At 44.1% G+C, this 19039-nt stretch overlaps 1 protein-coding gene across 3 annotated transcripts in view; it reads left to right on the top strand.

The window, feature by feature from the left end:
- Positions 1-2020: 2020 nt before the first annotated feature.
- Positions 2021-19039, top strand: part of Slc12a1 (solute carrier family 12 member 1) — a 75348-nt gene continuing 58329 nt past the window's right edge. Inside the window, exons 1-7 of one of the 3 annotated variants that reach the window (XM_055620895.1) lie at positions 2021-2434; positions 8485-8616; positions 8758-8833; positions 14272-14367; positions 16661-16800; positions 17874-17984; positions 18376-18487. In XM_055620895.1, the coding sequence (XP_055476870.1) occupies positions 2027-2434; positions 8485-8616; positions 8758-8833; positions 14272-14367; positions 16661-16800; positions 17874-17984; positions 18376-18487 (1075 nt within the window). In that variant the 5' untranslated portion in view covers positions 2021-2026. Of the gene's footprint in view, positions 2435-8484; positions 8617-8757; positions 8834-13081; positions 13178-13719; positions 13816-14271; positions 14368-16660; positions 16801-17873; positions 17985-18375; positions 18488-19039 lie in introns of all 3 variants that reach the window. The other 2 variants (XM_055620807.1, XM_055620977.1) reach the window with 2 other exon arrangements.

The raw sequence follows: 19039 nt of genomic DNA, 5'->3' as shown, positions 1-19039 counted from the left end.
GAAATCTTTTCAATACCTCACCGATCCCATCCTCAGTCTGCTTGCTTCCTATGCAGGAAAGAGGCAAAATAAGAAAGGTAAAATGATTTCAGGTAACATTTCCTAGCTTCAGAATATTGAGACCATCTCTTGATATTTTGGTTCCTACGCTGAGCAATATGAGGTCACTGGGTCTCATCAAAAATAAGATGTCAAGCTATGCCTGGTATCACAGGCCTACTTCCAGCTGGTGGGAGGCTGAGGTCAGGAGGATGGCAAGTTCAAGGCTGCCCAGACCATGGAGTGAGCTCAGGGCTAGCCTAGGCAAATAGCAAGATCCCGTCTCAAAGGAAAAATTTTTAGAAATGGGGTGGGGAGCTCAGTGGCAGAGTAATTGCTGAGTCTGTGTAAGGCACTGGGTCCAAATCCTATTACAGAGAGAGACAGAGACAGAAAGGCAAGCTGTGGAACTAAATTTATCTACTCCCAAACAACTGAAGCAATATTTTTGAAGGCTTTGCTGTTGAGCAATCTGTGAATTAAAGAAATTTTATTTTGTTTACTGTCTGAAAGGATTAATGATTTACTACTAGTTACTAGTTGATGTGGTACTTACGGTTCCCCAGGGCTAATGACCGGCAGGGCTTCTCCCACTATTCCAAGCCAATGACTGAAAAGTCATCTCTTACAAGAACGTTTTTAACCAATGAGCAGAAGCCTAAGGTTGTGGCCTGAAAGCTAAGGCTCCATATATGCCTGTGTGATGCTAAAGTAGTTACACTTCCTCAGAAGAAGGCTCCTGGATGGGAAGGTAAGTGTCTGGGCTGGGCAAAAACCTCACTTCATACCGAGACAAAAAAAAAAATCCTGAGGACTGGACTGAAGATGTCTGGGACTGTGGGACATTAAATGTTCTAAAATGTTAAGAGTCGTGGGCTTCATGGGTAATTTCACCAGGAAAGATTATTTAAGAGTTTAAATTGTGTGTGTGTGTGTGTTTTAGTTCAAGAAATGCCTTAAATCAAGTTTTTGTTTGTGTTGTTCTTATTTTCTAGTTTTCTTTGGAAAAAAAATCAAATGTTAAGGTATCTACAAAAAAATTATTTCAAAGACAGTATTTAAGGTTGGCACATACCATAGAATTGTGAAAACTATCAGGTGGTCTTTTGATTTCACAAAACATTTCATTTGAAGGAGCCAGTAGAACATAAGCCTTATCTATCCAAAACACTCATTTTTTTTAAACACTCATTTAATATCATTCATGGAAAAGCACAAATAGTGAGCAAATGAGATGTTTCATAGGCTGCTAAAAATTCTTAAAATTCACAGAACATCATCTTGACAGACTTCTCTTTTTTTTTAACTTCACATGTTAAAATGTAACTTTTTACTGTTATATGGGTTAAAGTTTTTCTGGGACAAACTTATCATTGATTATGTGTGGATTTTTGTAACCAGCAAAATACACTTTTCAAAGTTTTCAAGTTTTGCACTTCATGTATTAGACAGCGTATAATGCTAGCCACATAAAATACTTCACAATCCCAGCGTTTAGACTCTCCGTGAACCCTCTTACTGTCATCAACTACTAACATGCTTTCCAGAAGTCCCAGCGACTTCCAAGCAAACGTGACAAGCAGTCAGCCCCATGTTGGTGACTTCCCTGGAAGTGAAGTGTGCAGAAAACTGTCCCTGGTTATTTCATTGCTCAGGTGGCAAGGGTTCTGGGACAGGCAATTTTAGTGAAACAAAGTTAAAACTGTGCGCCTCATGGAAGGAAACTATTTCTCAAACCTTTCTTAAATATATTTGCACTGCCTGGAACAAATACACTTTTCTTTCTTAATAGCAGCTCTGAAGATCATTCTGAAGATCGCATGGGAAACAACTCGCCAACTGGGAATCCAATTACTGAGTCATCTAGAACCAAAGCCAAGAGTTCCATATTATAACCATATTATTGTCTGTTTTGAAGCAAAAAATATATAAATATATATAGAAGCAACAACTATAACGTGGGAAGTTCCTTAATAGATTTTGGAAGATGTCAGTAAACACCCCTTCCAACTCAGTGCCCGGGAGCACCAGTCGTTTCCAGGTCCATGTCATAAACGAGAGTCACGGCAGCAGCGCGGCCGTGAGCGACAGCGCACACCCCCCACTTTACGAAGAGACTTCTTTCGGGGACGAAGCCCAGAACAGACTGAGAATCAGCTTTAGGCCTGGAAACCAGGAGTGCTACGACAATTTCCTCCAGAATGGAGAGACGGCTAAAACGGACACCACGTTTCACGCCTACGACACTCACACCAACACATACTACCTGCAGACTTTCGGCCACAACACCATGGATGCCGTCCCCAAGATTGATTACTACCGCAACACAGGCAGCGTGAGTGGGCCCAAGGTCAGCAGGCCCAGCTTGCTGGAGATCCACGAGCAGCTGGCCAAGGTAAGCTTGAAGGGCGTGGTAAGCGTCCTTCCACGCCATTCCCTGGGGTAGTAACCAGGGACTACCAGTGAGGAGGGCTGCCCCACGCCTGCCACCTTCTGGCTTCCAAGAAACAGAACCTGTACAGGCGCTTTGCAAAGGTTTGCTGAGTTGGGAGAGAAGCGCAGACTGGGCTCAGGAAGTCAGGGAATTAGCAAAGTTAGGCAATGTCTCCTACGGCGTCTGCAGTTAGGTTACTCGGGTCCAGGTCCAGCCAAGCTGCTTCCCCTTCACTGTTAAAAACTCCCCAGCAATCCTTAAACAAACCGCTGTGCTTTCGTGGGAGTCAGCCTGTGGCCCAGCTGTGGTGTGGCCTAAGACACAGCTATCCTGGAGGCTGAGGCCGAGCTACGACTACTTTTAATATTCCTTAAAGAAAGATCAGGAATGCGAAAGATTCGGCCCTACTGTTCCCCCTCTTCATACCTTTGCCTGAGGCTCCTGGCTTCGTTATCTTTAAGCCCGGAAGCACAGAAGTGGCCAAACTTCCTGTTTAAAGAATGCACAAGAGTTCCAAAGTCTCTGAAAGACTCTCCATCCTCATTATTTAGAAGCTTAGACTTCCTCCGAGATGTGTTGACAGACTATCGCCCTGCCTTCCTGTCAGTTTGTAATGAATATCGGTGTTTTCTGTATGCTTCTGTGTGCAGCGCTGTGCATATGTGCCTATTTGCATGTGCTTGCACATGTGTGTGCGGGAGTATGCGGAGGTTGACGCTGGGCATGTCCCTCACTTTCCCCACTTCATGCTCTCTCGCTGGAACCCAGAGCTTGATGATTCAGGTAGTCTAGCGGGGCCGGCCTGCTCTGGAGCTGAAAGCACAGGTGGAACGCCATGCCAGCCTATTTCTGTGAGTGCAGGAGATTTGAACCCTGGCCCCCACGGCTACCAGCAAGTGCTCCACTCACTGAGCCACCTTCACAGCCCTGAACATCGCTTTTTTGCAACACGGTTACTCTCTGGGAAGAGAACTGAAGATTTCATATTCAAATGTTTACTTACTCAGAGCCAGGCTTTCTGGGGAACAAAGAATGCACAGTTTATTTCATAACTATTCACGTATTCATTCTGGTTCTTAACAGTTAAACAAGCCGGGGGGGGGGTGTCGGGGGAGGCTCAGACCTTTAATCCCAGCACTCTGGAGGCAGAGGCTGGAGGATCTCTGAGTTTGAGGACATCCTGGTCTACACAGCAAGTTCTTGTGCAGCCATAGAAAAACTTGGTCATGAAAGAGAGAGAGAGAGAGAGAGAGAGAGAGAGCAAAATTAAGCCATCCCCCATCACCCCCAACCCTGCTCAGGACAGGTTCTCTCTGGAATGATTCTGTAAAGGCCGAGGCTCTTTCTTTAGTTTCTTCTCACCTTCTTTCCAGAGGAAAAACAGCTCCAAAATTTACTCTCTGAGCTGCCTGGGGCCCAACTCGATACTAGTACATCCAGAGGAATACCCCATGTCCCCACTCTGCTCTCTCATACCCTCACCCCACAAACCTCCTCCTCTGTCCAGTGTGCTGTATCCATGGCAATCTGCTAATGTTAGGCTTTGTCCTCGAGATATCTGGTGCTTTAATCAAAAGAAAAAACAGCATCATGGCTATTGAGTCAGAGTAGTAGCTCCCATAGAGATTTTTTTTTTTTTAAGGGAGGTAATTTGAGGCTTCAGACAAAGTGCTTGTCCATTTCTTTCTCTAAATAAAGGGGAAAACAGGATAATAGACGGGACAGGAAGAAAGGAAAAAAAGGTGAACTGACAGAAGGTGATCCCAAGTTGTAGAAGGAGCAGAAGCAGAAGGTAAACATCACAAGGACCTTCCCATCGTCTGAAGAAGTAAAAAAGAACCCAAAACACCCAAAAAAAGACAGGAAATTCTATCCCATCAAGTCCTGTACACTACACATAACTTGTAAAGCTGCCCCCTTGGTTTAAAGTAATACAAAATTTTTGATGCTCATTCATCCACTCCCACAGTTTACAACAAAGAAAAACAATGCCTTAGCCACCATTAAGAAGAAACTGGAAGCAAGACCTGGTAGTTCAGGCCAGCAATCCCAGTTATTCCTGGACTTGATTTCTAAGTCAGATGATTATATGATAAGGCTTGTTCCTAATAGGTAAAATGAGGTTAGAGAATTTAGAAGCCACAGCCTGACGGCATTACCACCAAGTAAGATGCAGATCAGCTAGGGTGACGCTTGAAGACCTTGTCTCAGATGTAAGGCCCAAATTTCAAACAAAGCAAGTAGCTGTGGAGGCTCAGTCACGGTGCACTTTCCCCAGACACATAAAACCATAGGCTCAGTCCCCAGCACCGCTAAGGAAAAGGGTTGGAGTTGAGTGGAAGGAAACCACATTCTAGAGATAAGGGTAGCTTATTTTTTAAGTTTTAAAACTCTGGCTTATGAAGATCTTTACATTGAGGGAGTAAATTCGGAAGCAGCAGGTTTTCAGTATGCTATCTGAATGACGGTGGCCTGGCAGCCTTTGTCACAGCACACAGAAACTGTTTGGGACGGCTGAACATGTTTTGAACAGATAAAATAAGACATTGTTTTGTGCTCTGCTCTTTTCACCATACAATAGGCCTTGGCAATCTCTCCACATCAAAGGATTCACAGTGATTCCTTAGCATCTGATAAGGATTAATCATGCAATTTTACTTCATAAAAAGAATTCTGTTTTCACTTCCCCTTAGATTGCACGTGATTAAAGCTGCATTAAGTATTGGAAGATGAAAATCTTCTGTCAAATAATCTACCTTTCTCTTTAAACACACTTTATTTTCTTTTCACTAAATTCATAATGCACAAATAGAAATATTGGTGAAAGAATGACCATTCCATAGAATTAAAAATGCATTAATGAAAGATTAAGGGTCATCATTTATGGAAATGGAGTGCAAGCAAGCAAATTAACTCATATTGTAAAGAAAGAAAAAAAGAGCTACAGGAAGGATGTGATCACAAAATTTTCCGTCTTTGAGACATTGGCAGCCTCCAGATGTCTGTGAATCCCTTAGCAGCCTTCAGGTCCCCACAAACCCCTACTCAAATCGTGTTCAACATTTGTAGGAGACACTGATTTTACTATTGTTCTGGTGCACAAAGGAAGCATTTATCCAAGAGTGAAACCAAGATTTGCTTTACCACATAAAAGGTGATTTTTTTTTCCTTAAAAAAAAAAATCCAGGTAGATTTTTTTTAAATATACAATCTTGGATGTGATCTCATTTCTACTTCCTAAGAAGGCAAAAGTAGCTTGCTGGAGGACATGCCCTGGATTCACTTCATGACAAAATTAGATTCCATCTCTAGTTTCTTAGGCACAGAGCCTTTCTGCTCCTACATATTACATTGAGACAAGAAAATGGCATGTGTTCTTGTAAATTTACTGTTTAAACATTAGTCACAAAAGGAACCACAGTCACAAAAAATTCGAGGTCACTGGCCCCCAGCCTTTGACATAAATACACTTAAAACTTCAAAATGTTAGCAAGTTCCATATAGCTATGAAAAGAGAGTTGTCTGCCCTACATTGACTCTGCTTCTGAATAATTTAGAAATTGATTGTTGTACCAACGTCCATGTCTGGAGGTTTCTCTGCCCTGCACTCCTAGAGTGTTCTCTTTGTATCCTGTTCTGAAGTCCATGTGATAAACCGAAGAACTGTGAAACTGTGATCAGAAATGGTATCCATCAAGAAACAAAAACAACTTTGTTTGACGGAAAATTTTGAATATGCATTTTTTTTCTCTATTGTACTTTCCAGCTTGCTTTTTCAGTTATTAATGCTCTCATTCTCCAAATGTAAGGGTCAGAGTCACCACTGGAGGTCATTAGAGAGCCCAGCAATCTCCTAGACCAAACCCTCGACAGGTTTTACCAGAAGGCATAGGTTTTATTTCCAAAATCATGTCCAAAAAGGCAGGTGACTAAGGTTTTCTCATGGGACCCCAGCCACAGGAAGAGTGATTAACTAGAATAGCTACATTCTCCAGCTAAGCTGAAGAAATAAGTTCTGTAACCAAACAATTCTTCATTCATGTTAGCACGCCCGTAACTTCCACGCTTTTGAAGACTGAGATTTAGTCATGGGGAGTCAAAGCTGTGTTTGGGAGATGGCTGGAAAGCACTTGCAGTGGTACCTGGTGCGGGGTGCTGGGCTGTGTCCCGTTAGCAAGAGGGAGGGGTGGGAACAGGAGGCTGCTCCTCCAGGAACTCTGGGGCCCTCCGCCTGGAATACACATCATTGAACAACCACAAAAAACCCTGTTCCAATGAAGGCAGAAGGCAAGGACCAACAACACAAGGTCATCCTCTGACGTCTGCACACATGACTCAACACGTTCTTGTCCGCACCAAATACACAAACACACGCATCATATATAACACAAATTCACGCATCATAGAACTCATTCACACGTATCAGAAATACAGACACGTTATCCACAACCCACACAAATGAAAGTAAAATCTGCAGGGGACTCTGTTACTATGTGACTAGAATTTATTTATTTATTTATTTATTTATTTATTTATTTATTTATTTATTTATTTATTTTAAGTTTTATTTTTCTCATTAGTTACATTTTGTTAATTCTGTATCCCAGCTGTATCCCTCCTTCCCTCCCCAGTACCACCCTCTCTCCCTCATCTCCTCCCTGCCCCTTTCCAAGTCCACTGATAGGGGAGGACCTCCTCCCCTTTCATATGACTACGTTTTGTCAGGTATCTTCAGGACTGGCTGCAAAGTCCTCCTCTGTGGTCTAACAGTACTGTTCCTTCCTTGGGGGGTGGGGAGGTCAAAGAGCCAGTCATTGAGTTCCTGTTAGAAATAGTCCTTGTTCCCTTTATGGTTTCCCTTTATGGGAAACCAATTGATTACTGAGCTATCACGGGTCACATCTGAGCAGAGGTTCTAGGTTTTATCCTCTTATTGTCTTTGGTTGAGTGTCCATCTCAGAAAAGACCCTGTGCCCAGATATGTTTGGTCCTTGTGGAGTTCCTATCTCCTCCACATCAAACTCCCCTTCTTTCGTATGATTCCCTGCACTCTGCTGAAGGTTTGGTTATGAATCTTAGTATCTACTTTGATACACTGCTAGGTAGAGTCTTTCAGATGCTTTCTGTGGTAGACTCCTGTCATACATTCAATGCACATCCCATTTGTCTTTCTAAATGAGGATTGATCATCATACCCCATGTCAACTTTCTTGATTATCTTCTTTAGGTGTATAGATTTCATTATGTTTATCATATCTTTTAGGTCTATATAAGCGAGTATATTCCACTTCCACCAGAAACCAGCTATGCTGTCTGAGCTTGTGTTGGCCTATCCCATACATGACTCCTGGCTACTGACCATGAGAAAGGAAGCTAGTCTAAACCAAGATGTGCTGGCAATCGAAAATGCACACTGTGTTATTAAAATGTAGTATGAAAAATACTTACCTAAAACCTTCTTGATACTTTATACAGACTATAGGTTTAAATGGTAATGTTTTGGACAGACTCCACTAAGTAAAGCACAATCTAAAACTCACTGTGATTCCAGCCCCTTCGACAAAGTGAGAGACCACGACTGCTATCGTGAATTTACATTAAAAATAGCAGTAATACGATTTCCTATTTTTGACTATCTATATCTAAACCTAAGGTATTTCACCTGAAGATTTTTCTTTTTCATACTAGCCTTTCTCCCTTGAATCCATTGTCTCGTTTTTATCTTTTTGCATTTTAAACTCATTTAAATCTGAGAGCTTTTGTGCTGTTTAGTGGCAGGATGGTCCAGATTCTGTCTTCCATCCTCCAGCCTTATCCACGGCTGGAAATGACCCCCAAGGGTAGCTCATTAGCTCCCAGGGTTAGATACAGTAACAACCTTACTTGCTGAAGTTATCGAACGAAATACTTTTTTTTTCTAGAGTTTTATGGCCATTGCTTTGATTTGACTTCGAAAGTTTTAAGAAACAGTTTGTTAATTCACGACTCTGTCTGTTTTTGTCTCCGGGCAGAATGTGACAGTGGCCCCTGGTTCAGCCGACAGGGTGGCTAATGGTGACGGGCTACCTGGAGATGAACAAGCCGAGAACAAGGAAGAAGACACAGCCGGTGTTGTGAAGTTCGGATGGGTGAAAGGTGTGCTGGTGAGAAAACTTCTGTGTTTACACATGAGAGCCAGCCCCTGGGTAATCCGGCGGGATTCCCCAGCCAGCCCTGGACACCAGAGTTGCAGGGTTAGTTGGGCTTGGCCCGGCATCACTTTCCATCCTCACTTTCGTCCGCAGGTAAGATGCATGCTGAACATCTGGGGAGTCATGCTTTTCATTCGCCTCTCCTGGATTGTTGGAGAAGCCGGAATTGGTGAGCAATTTTCTTCCCTCCTAAGAAATGTTTATGTAAATGACAAGCTTAATAACCAACTTGCTTCGCCTTCAATGCTGCCGAAGATGAAGGTCACAGAAGTCATTTACCCTTGACCATGTTTTTTTCCCCCTCTGACAATGTCAAGGAGGAAAGAGGAGGCACTAACTCCTATGAGACTGGAATTTTCCAGTTTGCCCAGCAGGTGAATGTTCAGTTGAATATTTCTACCTTTTATAGAGTTTCAAACATATGGGTGGGTAACGCATATTCATTTCAAATAATTATGGCCACACTTTGGGATACATTGACATTTACCTTTTGTTTGCCTCAGACTGTCCCACTTACGAAGACTGGCAAAACTTCACTAAGCAAAAGCAACTTGTGGGAAACTGGTAGAACGTATATGCAAATACATATGTGACCTGATTAGTAAAATTCTGCATCGTTGAACATTTTACTAAGAACTTAACTGTATTATTGTCAGATGCCAGCAGTAAAAAGCCAATGCTCATAAAATATGCTCATCTATAAGGTTAAAACGATAGCTAAAATGACTCCAGTCATTGTAAATGTTTACTTACAATGCAGGTAAACAATTTTAAAAAAATGGTATTATTCCAGGAGTGATGAGTTAATGTTTTTCAACTACATCTCACTTAAAATATCCAGTTGCGCATAGTGTTGTTTTTTTTTTTATTAAGAACGTAAAATTCACTTGTAAACTTATTTGAGTTTTACCAAAGTTCCCAACTTACTGTGATAAAAATCAACAGTGTGCTTGCTGTTCTATATACCTGAAAACAAGATGGATTGAGTTTTGAGGGGAGACTCAGTTAAATATTGATGTGGAGAACACGGATGCTGAGTTGTGCCTTCCTGGGCTGCTCGGGGAGATATCTCAATTTGTGTATGAAAGGTACCCGGTGTCACCCACCTCCTTCAACACACAGCTGAACTAGCAGCTGACAACTGGAGCAGGAGGGCTGCCCTCTCACACGGAGCACTGAGCCAGCCCCGTCGGTTTTTTTCCATGTTTCTTGTTCAGCAGCTGCTATGTTCCTGACAGAAAGGGTGCTTGCCAGTTTGATGATGCGTAGCAAATGAATGCCTACAGCCTCAGGGTCCAAACTAAGTATATGCCATTCCATGGAAAATCTGCAGCTTAATATTGCCAAGGCTTTGCTCCAGGGCTTCATGCAAAATTAGGTTTTTTAAGGGCAGTTTAGTAACTTACTGAGATCATCAAGACGCAGTTCTTTGTGTGGAGGTGTGAGCAGAGACAGCCAAAGGCAAGAGTAATTCTTTCTAATGTACATATTTAACACCCATATGCTTGGGCAACAATCTGAACGTTAATCAGATCTGACTCTGCTCGGCACAGCCAATCCAGTTTCACGTTTATTACAAAGGTATCAAGGATCCTCTCGCTGCTAAGCAATTTGCTTCACTTTTAGCCATTAGTGTATCCAAACAGAATCGTTCCGCTTGTATGGTTGAATCAGGCATAGAAGTCAACAGAGATCATTCTAACCAGATGATGTGCATTGAGTTTCCTGTTGATGGGCATTGTTAGTGTTGTTTATTTCTCATGCTCTTTTGAGGCTCAGACCGAATTTAGTGAGTAGCAGAAACATCTTATCAACTTACATTGCTACAAACCTGAAGATTAGTGGGTGAAAGTCACTGTTTGGTCCTATTTGGGTTTTGTGCATTGCTGCTTTTCTCACGCATTTGGCTGACTTCCTTCCTCAGGGTTGCAGATGCTCCTCTCTAGGCTTTGGGTTAAATTGAAATCCTCCTTCAGGTCCTGGATCATTTTTGCCAAAACTTGAAAATCTCCATCTGGTACTTTCCCAATGTCAGCCTCTTTGAGTTCAAGAGTCTGGATAACTTCTCAGGAGGGACTTCTTATTTTGCTTCCTGTTTCTTTAAGACCCAATCTATGGTAGCATTTGATGAAGCAGCTCCTGTCATACACACAGACACACAGACACAGAGACACCTTGCTGGGGCAGTATCATTTCCAGTTAACCATTAGGCAGGGAAGTTGGGTGTGAAAAGTCACTTACAGTCTTAAGTTTTATTTTGCAGCTAACACATAAGAAAATGAGTTAATTCTCCTCCAATCAATTATTCGAAGATATAGCTTTAAAAAAAATAAAGAAAAGGAAAAAAATCTGGCTGAATGGGCAGATACAAGTTGAGTGGGCTCATCTGCAGGAGGGAGGAGCAAAAATCATCTAACAGCAGAGGACGGGCTGCAGAAGCCAGGGGTTCACTTTCAAAGCTCTGAACCTAGCATTTTAAAGAGGCTTCCCTGGCACTTCCTGCAGCAGGTCACGCAAGGGTCACATTTTGACGAATCAACAAACTGAACGAATGCTCTCTCAGCTGCCTTCCACCCTAGGATTTTCTGTTTGTTTGTTGGCCTGACTGTAAGAAAGAAGCAAGCTTCTCGTTGTTTTAAGAAAGAAGGTGGTGTTTAGTTTGGAGAAATGTTCACAGCACGATAGGCTGAGGTGGGAATTGCTCAGGAGACAAGGAACAGGAACAAAATGAAGTTAGAGTGGGAGGAGCGCGCGTAACCCGAACGTGTGGGCCCGGGCAGCGTCTAGAGCGTCAAACATTCACCCCCAGACATCCTGAAAGCAAACTAATGTGTAGAGGCTGGGGATAAATTACCTTTCGTGGCATCAGCGCCTGAGAACACACAGGAGAAGAGAAATGACGTTCCCCCCCCCCCCCCCGCAGTGTCCTTGTGACACAAGACCTTTAGTAGCGCTCTTTCTTACAACCTCCTTTCCAAGGGTCTACGGCAGGGGTGGTGAAGTGTGGGAGAAAACAGCACAGAGCTAAACACTCTGAGCGGAGGCGCTGAGCTCCCCACAACCTTCCCCCTGGATTCTGTGTCACATTTACGGAGGGTAGGCGGGGACACGTTTTCTTCTGTTCATCTTGGGTTCATTTCCTGCAGCCTCATGCGTTAGACGGTCAGGTGGCAGGTTAGCAGGAGAGCATGTTTATTAATGTTTACTAGCACGGGGAGGACTCGGCGGTGAGTGGCGATTCAAACGAGCGGTCACAACACTCATATGCCATCCTAGCAGCAGAACAACCGAACTGCAGAGAAGTGATCAGATGAAGAAAGAGAAGGAAATTCGAGTGTCTAGGGTGAGCAACTGCGGGAAGGAAAATCAATAGAGAAATCTGCTAGGAGAGCAGGACTGGATTCCTGCGGAATCTTCTGCAGGCAGATAAGGGCCTGCCCTTGTCTCTGTGGGTGAGCATCTTCCTTGTAGACAATGGAGGCCTGAGCATGCTCACACACGCCTGTCCCCACCTGTGCAACTAGGAAAGCTAAGAGTGCTTATGTTCACTGTGTAGCTAAAAAAAAAAAAAAAACAAAAAACAAAAACAAAAACAAAAAAACACCTTATACCACAATGATGATATATTCTAGCATCTTCTTTGCCTCCCTAAAAGACACACACACACACACACACACACACACACACACACACACACAACCGCTGTTTGTTTCTTGAAACTAAAAATGTGTGTGCCTTCCTTTTGGCCTTTATCAGTTTCTCCTCATAATCACTGCCCTTCTGAGCCATAATATCCTCGACGGTGGCTTTTTTCATTCCGTTCTGTTTGTGCCTTGCACATCTCACACTGCCAACCACACAGCTGGATATGTGGCTGGCTTTTCACAAACACTAGCATTCATGAGTGCTGTGGGTTTGAAGAGTACCACCAGCCCCTCCATGGACTGTGACACCAACCGCACGCGTCCACTCTTTCTGATTTAACTGCCATTTGAGTGCCAGAAAAATAAGGAAATTCTGAGGTCACACAGCAAATTAGTCAAGGTAGCTAAATTTGGTTCTGTCCGATTACCTATCCACCTAATGAACAATTTGCTAATCAAGAAATTTACCTGGAAAGTTAGTATACCCTTCATTTATACTAATGGCTGGAGGCCATTAGTAGAACTTCATCAGAGACCAAGCTCATGCTTCCTTTTGACCGACCAGAATTGTTTACTTGGGGACAACACAGCTCTGCACCTTCCAGATATTGAATCTCCTAGTACGTGAATGGCGATTCTGTGGCCAGCTTGTTAAATTCAAGTGACCACCTACGTCAAAATCAGTAACCACCTAGGTTCGTTTGCTTTTATGTAAGTGACCCAATGAGCTGTTCCACCATTTAATCGCACTTATTTTTCCTCTCTCAACTGAGGTCTCGGTGTGATTATCATCGGCTTAGCCGTGACGGTGACAGCCATCACTGGTTTATCCACCTCTGCTATCGCCACAAATGGATATGTCAGAGGAGGTAATAAAGTTGTGAGCCAGACCATCATGTGTAAGGTAAAGGGGACGCAGGCTCCCATAGCTCACCACTGACCTTTCTGGGGTGTTTTCAAAGGTAATGCAAGTTGGTTCCTTTTCTCCCCCACCCTCCAGGCAAAGGCGCACAAGAAAAATGAAGAAGGATTTAACCTTTGTCAAATCCCCAACTTTCTCATTCAGGTTCCTCTCAAGCAAGAGAGAAGGTCAAATGTCATGTTTCCCCTTTCACAGCCAGGGTAGCTTCTCTCCCAGGACACCTGAGAAAGTCAGCTTTTCCTTTCCAGGGCGGCACGTTGGACTGTGTTGACTCTTGGATGCCATCCTTCATCATAATGGGTGCTTCTTGGACTTGACCTTTATATGAGGCATAGCAACGCTATTCTTTGTACTCTTTGTGCAAAGACACTCCACAGGGGCCAAAGGCATGGACCTGAAAAGTTAAATCAAAGGCAGCAGAACTTGCAGGAATAGGGAGCCCAAGGAAGAAGAGTAAAACGTAATATCTCTGTCTTTCATTGCTAACAGGTCTTGGAGTTGTTATAATTCTTCTTTCCACCATGGTAACCTCTATCACTGGGTTGTCAACTTCTGCAATAGCAACAAACGGGTTTGTTCGTGGAGGTAAAATCTCTAAGATTTCTAATATCCACGTCCCACGCCACGGGTAGGCATACGTTTTCTCTATTCTTGGTTACTGACGGGCACGAGAAGTATGGGCAAGCTGATTGAGGAGAGCAGTGAGGTGAGTGCAGTCAAGTCCAGCCAGGTCACGGCTAACGGGATCCGGGCGCCTTACAGGTCCTGCTCCAGATGTGCGGAGTCATTGGGTAAAGCTCTTATTTTCCAGGTCAGTCGGTACGCTTCCTGCTGGTGTTTCTCAGGAAATGACTGGTCGCTGTGTCTGCCCTTTCAAAGTCCAGTGCATTTCAGGTGCCTCCTGCATTGTGGCGGAATGGGACCGGTTAGAGCATTTCAGGTTCCTTCAGGGAGACTGACCTTCTGTGACCTTCTGCTTGGTGAAGTAATGGTGATGTCTCTACCTACCGGAGCCAAACAACTTTGTTGGGGGTTTTGCAGGTCTGGGAGTCATCATCATTGGCCTGAGCGTAGTAGTGACAACACTCACAGGTATTTCTATGTCTGCTATTTGCACAAACGGAGTGGTGCGAGGAGGTAAGCCAACTGAGTTCTCGTGACTATAAGCCCTGTTTGTGTATCTTGACTAGAGGTGTTTAGTAGCTAAACGTGACGATTGTGTTGCTAACCAAGCCCCCAAGGCTTGAAATAAAACAAAAATAAAGTGATCTTAAAATGACGAGATAAATTTCCTCTCAATTAAAAATGAGGAGATCTGGAGGAAGGGCTCCTTTGAGCCTTTCCTGTGATAAGTCTCACTGGGCTCTCAGTACTGGGGTGAGCTGTACTGGCTCCTTCCTGTGCCCTCCCACCCCCAGCCTGGGTGCACCCAAACACCCCATCTCATGGTGGTGATCTCCACACAGCCAACACCCTTGCACCCACCCTTCAGGTTCTCCCCAAACACCCTGCTTCTATTGAGAAACATCATCAAAAAATATTTTTTAAATATATGAGACAAAGAATGACTATCAAGTTTCCAGGAGCAGTCACGCCTGAGTAAAAAACAAAGTAGATTAAGTTTGTCACTCTTCTAATTGTCCTCATCCTGTTCACTGGGACTCCACTGATTTAAAAAATAATAATAATTTTAATTTTTCAGTTTTGTTTTGTTTTGTTTTTTTTGAGACAGTGTTTCTCTGTGTGGCCTTGGCTCTTCTGGCCTCTAACTCACAGAGATCCACCTGCCTCTACCTCCTTGACTGCTGGGATTACAGGTGTGTACCACCAGGCTCCACGAGATTTATTTTTTTCTTAAGGTTTATTTTTGTCTTTAATTATTTGTGTGTGTGTGTCAGTATGTAGGCATGTCCAAATGAGTGCAGGTGCTAGAAGAGGCCAGGAGATGAAGTGGAATTATGGGTGGTTGTGAGCCACTCGACTTCAGGTCAAGTCTTGACTTCCGGTCCTCTGTAAAAACAATACACTCAACCACTGAGCCATCGCTTGCTTTTGTGTGGTTTTGGTGTCTTACTCTGCAGAGCCAGAGTGGCCTTGAATCATGATGATCCCAATTCCTTGATTACAGGCTTGAGTGCCATCCCTGACCCATCCCTAACACACACAAACACACACACAAACAGGGTCTTCTAAAACATCACCCTACTCACAACACACCTTCTCTCTCAACTCACTTTCATTAATTGCTTTTTTTTTTTTTTTGAAAGTTTGTTTTCTGCGAATGAGTCTTTTTTTTTTTCCCCTGCACCTATCTGGGAGCACCAGTGTAAGTCTGGTGCCCGAGGCAGCCTGAGGAAGGTGTCAAATGCACTCCAATAGGCTGTGATCCACCACACAGGTGCTGAGACTCGAACCTGGGTCCTCCGAAAGAGTGGCAAGTGTTCCTAACCACTGAGCCAAGTATCTCTTGTTTTGACTGTTAAGTCACTGCCCAGCCAATTCTTTGAGCAAAGCTAACTTTTAAACTCACATATTTGTTCTGCCAGGTAATATGTCCCATTCCGAGAACTTGTTTCCAGAACGAGCACAGTCCCTCCTCTGTAGAAAGTGGTTCGGTTCTGAGTTCGCTTGCCCCTTGTTGACTCTGCAGACCCCATACCTAGCTCCACCTTGGAAGTCATTATGGTGTGTGTCTCCAGCCCTCACCCAGCATTAGTGCCAGTTACTTGCTCTAGCCGGAAGCTGCTCCCAGTCTTCATGTCACCTGTGTGTGGCCGCAGATAAAGCTGTTCTCCAGTGATCGAGGAAGAACACTGTTCCCAGCCCTCCCCCTTTTCTTCTTTTCCATCCACCATTCTTACTGTGAGAAGTCAAGGTTCGTTAGGCTAAAACCAGAAAACACACCCCCCAATCCAGGTGCTGCTTTGCTGGTTAGCTGCCAGACCTACCCCCTTGCCCCCACCTCCCGAGAGCTGGGGTCACAGGCTTGCGCCTCGACACCAGAATAAAACAGGTTCTGTCATTGTGTTTTCTTCCCTGGCCTGTCAGTTCCTGGAAATTTTGAATCTAAAATTTTACCTGTTACGTTATGAATCTGGATTCGTTAATAATGTCATGTCAAAACATCTAGCGATGTTTTTTGTTGTTGTTGTTTTGTTTGTTTGTTTGTTTTTTAGAAAGACAAAGCATTTGGGTAAAGCTTACTGTGTTAATTCAGTAGGCCGAGTTCGATTGTCACGCCGTTTGCAGGCTGTACAGAACGCGAGGCAGGGTTAACTACAAGCCGTCGCTGTGGATGGCGCAGGGCTTACAAAATTACTAGAAAGCCGAAATGTTCTTGTGGGAGTGATTAACAGCTGGAACTTAGCCACGGGGAGAGAAGATCTTGGCATCCTCCTCCTCCGGGTGACCCGCGCTGCTCTCCTTGCAGGCGGCGCCTACTACCTGATTTCCCGGAGCCTGGGGCCCGAGTTCGGTGGGTCAATAGGCTTGATTTTCGCGTTCGCCAACGCAGTGGCTGTTGCCATGTACGTGGTGGGGTTCGCGGAGACCGTGGTGGACCTTCTTAAGGTAACTAATGCTCTTTAGCAAACAGAATAACTCAGCCTTCTCTCACAGGGTCCGAGGGGAGAGCTTGATGTCAAGATAAGAGAAGGGAAAGCTCGGTGTCGGGGCGGGGAGCCCCAGGCATCGCCATCCGGCTTTGAGTTCAGCTCTCATCCGACCATCTAGGAAGCTTTAAACCACTTTCCTACCCATCCGAGACTTAGTCGCTAAAGCAGAAAGAGCAGCTGATATGCATTTCACAGGAGTTCAGGGCAGAGCAGACTCAAACCAAAATAAAGCAAAAATGTATATGGGGAGTGTGTGAAATACGAAGCCTCGGGTAGACAGCGGGCACCGTTTCCTGCTGCCACACGGCTGCTGCCCACAAGGTTTCCGAAGATGAAGAGAGTTCAAACGTGAGAACGTGAGAACGGTTCGCTGTAGGAAAGGAGGCCCCTTCTCTCCAGGTGCTCTGGGAACAAGCTTTGTGAGCCTGAGTAGTGCGGTGACTCCTCCTCTTCCTCACCTCCATCTCACGCTAATAAGAGGCCTAGCTGAGGTCTGCTGGTAAGAGCACCGCTGTGTGGAAATGACACAGCGCACTGTGCACTGCTTACGGTATGCTCTCTTCAAGGGGTGCATTACCGAGTTTGTGTTCTGTTCTTGGGTTGAACATCACTTATGTTCCGGTATTCACCTTGTAAAACCACACGACTTTATTCTTCTAAAATTCCCCTTGGCCCATAAAAGTAACTAGCCCTCTTGCTGAAACACAACATAAAAAGGTGGGGACACACTCACTTTTAGTTAGTGCTGCAATAGGTCCCAAAGCTGTGACTAGAAGGAATTTCTAACATCTCTAGCCCCTAGTTTTGCCTATCAAAGGCCTACATCACGGATAAATAAAATCAGATTTTTTTTTTCCTTCTGGAACTTAGGAATATTTCACTTTCTTGTTATCCTGTGTGGCCCCAGGTTTTTGTGCACAGTATCTTTTCTTCTTGTTGAATGTTATTAAAAAAAAAAAAAAAAAAAAAAGGCTGACTGCAAAGAGCTATTTCTAATCATTTGAGTAATTCCCTTCCCTCCCCCTCCAGGAGAGTGATTCCATGATGGTGGACCCAGCCAGTGATATCCGGATCATCGGTTCCATCACTGTGGTCATCCTTCTAGGGATCTCGGTAGCTGGGATGGAATGGGAAGCAAAGGTGAGCATCTCTGAATAACACTGCGACAAGGGCTGGCCAAGTCCTGAGTTAATCACAGCAATGAAAGGAACACCACAGCCACAAAGAAAACCGCTGTGGTCCCTCAAAAGGCGTTAAGTACAGGCGAGGTGGGCATCATAACACTGAGCATCACCTCTGGTCAAGACTGCCACGTTTCATCTTGCTTGCTGCCCCTGTAGTGACACAGCCAGCAAGACTGATGCTTTTCATGTACAGCCATTGTCCAGACCAGCAGCACTGAATACTGGAGACCCGGCTCCCATCCTGGTCTCAAGCCCCGAGCAGAAGGGAGGGCAATGAGAATGTCCAGATTTGAATAGCTCAGAGTGTTGTCACTTCTAAGGTGGCCCCTTCCCTGTGTTTGTCGCAGGCTCAAGTGATTCTCCTGGTCATTCTTCTCGTTGCCATTGCAAACTTCTTCATTGGGACTGTCATTCCATCCAACAATGAGAAGAGAGCCAGAGGCTTCTTTAACTACCAAGGTGAGTGTGACCAAGCAGTCACTTCTCGATAAATCTGTCTATACTTTTCTCCCCATTGCTACCTTTCTCACCTCATCCCCAGCCACCAGAATCCCAACATGGTCTGGGAAAGGGCCTAGAACTGATTCAGGAAACCTGTGGTTGGGTCTCAACTCTTGATCATCAACTGGACGGGTTATACACATCCTGATTGGTCCTCAGATTTTCTCACTAAATTAATGACAACTTCCTGAGGAAACTTTAAGAAGTAAACATGTAAAGTATTTAAAATTTAAAAGCAATTTTGAAAAGTCAGTCTTTTTCAGCTGAAGATGTGAAAATCTCCTGTAAGTCTGTGAATACTGGGTTTTCACTAGATGGTTAGACAATTAGAAATAGAAACTACATGTAGGGAGGAAGAACCTGGAGCTGGGAAAAATAATCAGCCTTGCAGAGCACTAATGTCGAATCAAGTCTTCTTGTCTTCCTGAGAAGACAAGAACATTATAAAAACTTTGTAACATTATAAAAACACATACCTAAAAAAGCGGGTTATGGGTAAATTACTTGTAA

Source organism: Psammomys obesus, unplaced genomic scaffold (assembly GCF_907164565.1).
Source record: "Psammomys obesus unplaced genomic scaffold, mPsaObe1.curated_primary_1811, whole genome shotgun sequence".
NCBI classification, from domain to species: domain Eukaryota; kingdom Metazoa; phylum Chordata; class Mammalia; order Rodentia; family Muridae; genus Psammomys; species Psammomys obesus.
The sequence above is the reverse complement of the archived record's forward strand: the minus strand, read 5'-3'. Positions and strand labels throughout refer to the sequence as shown.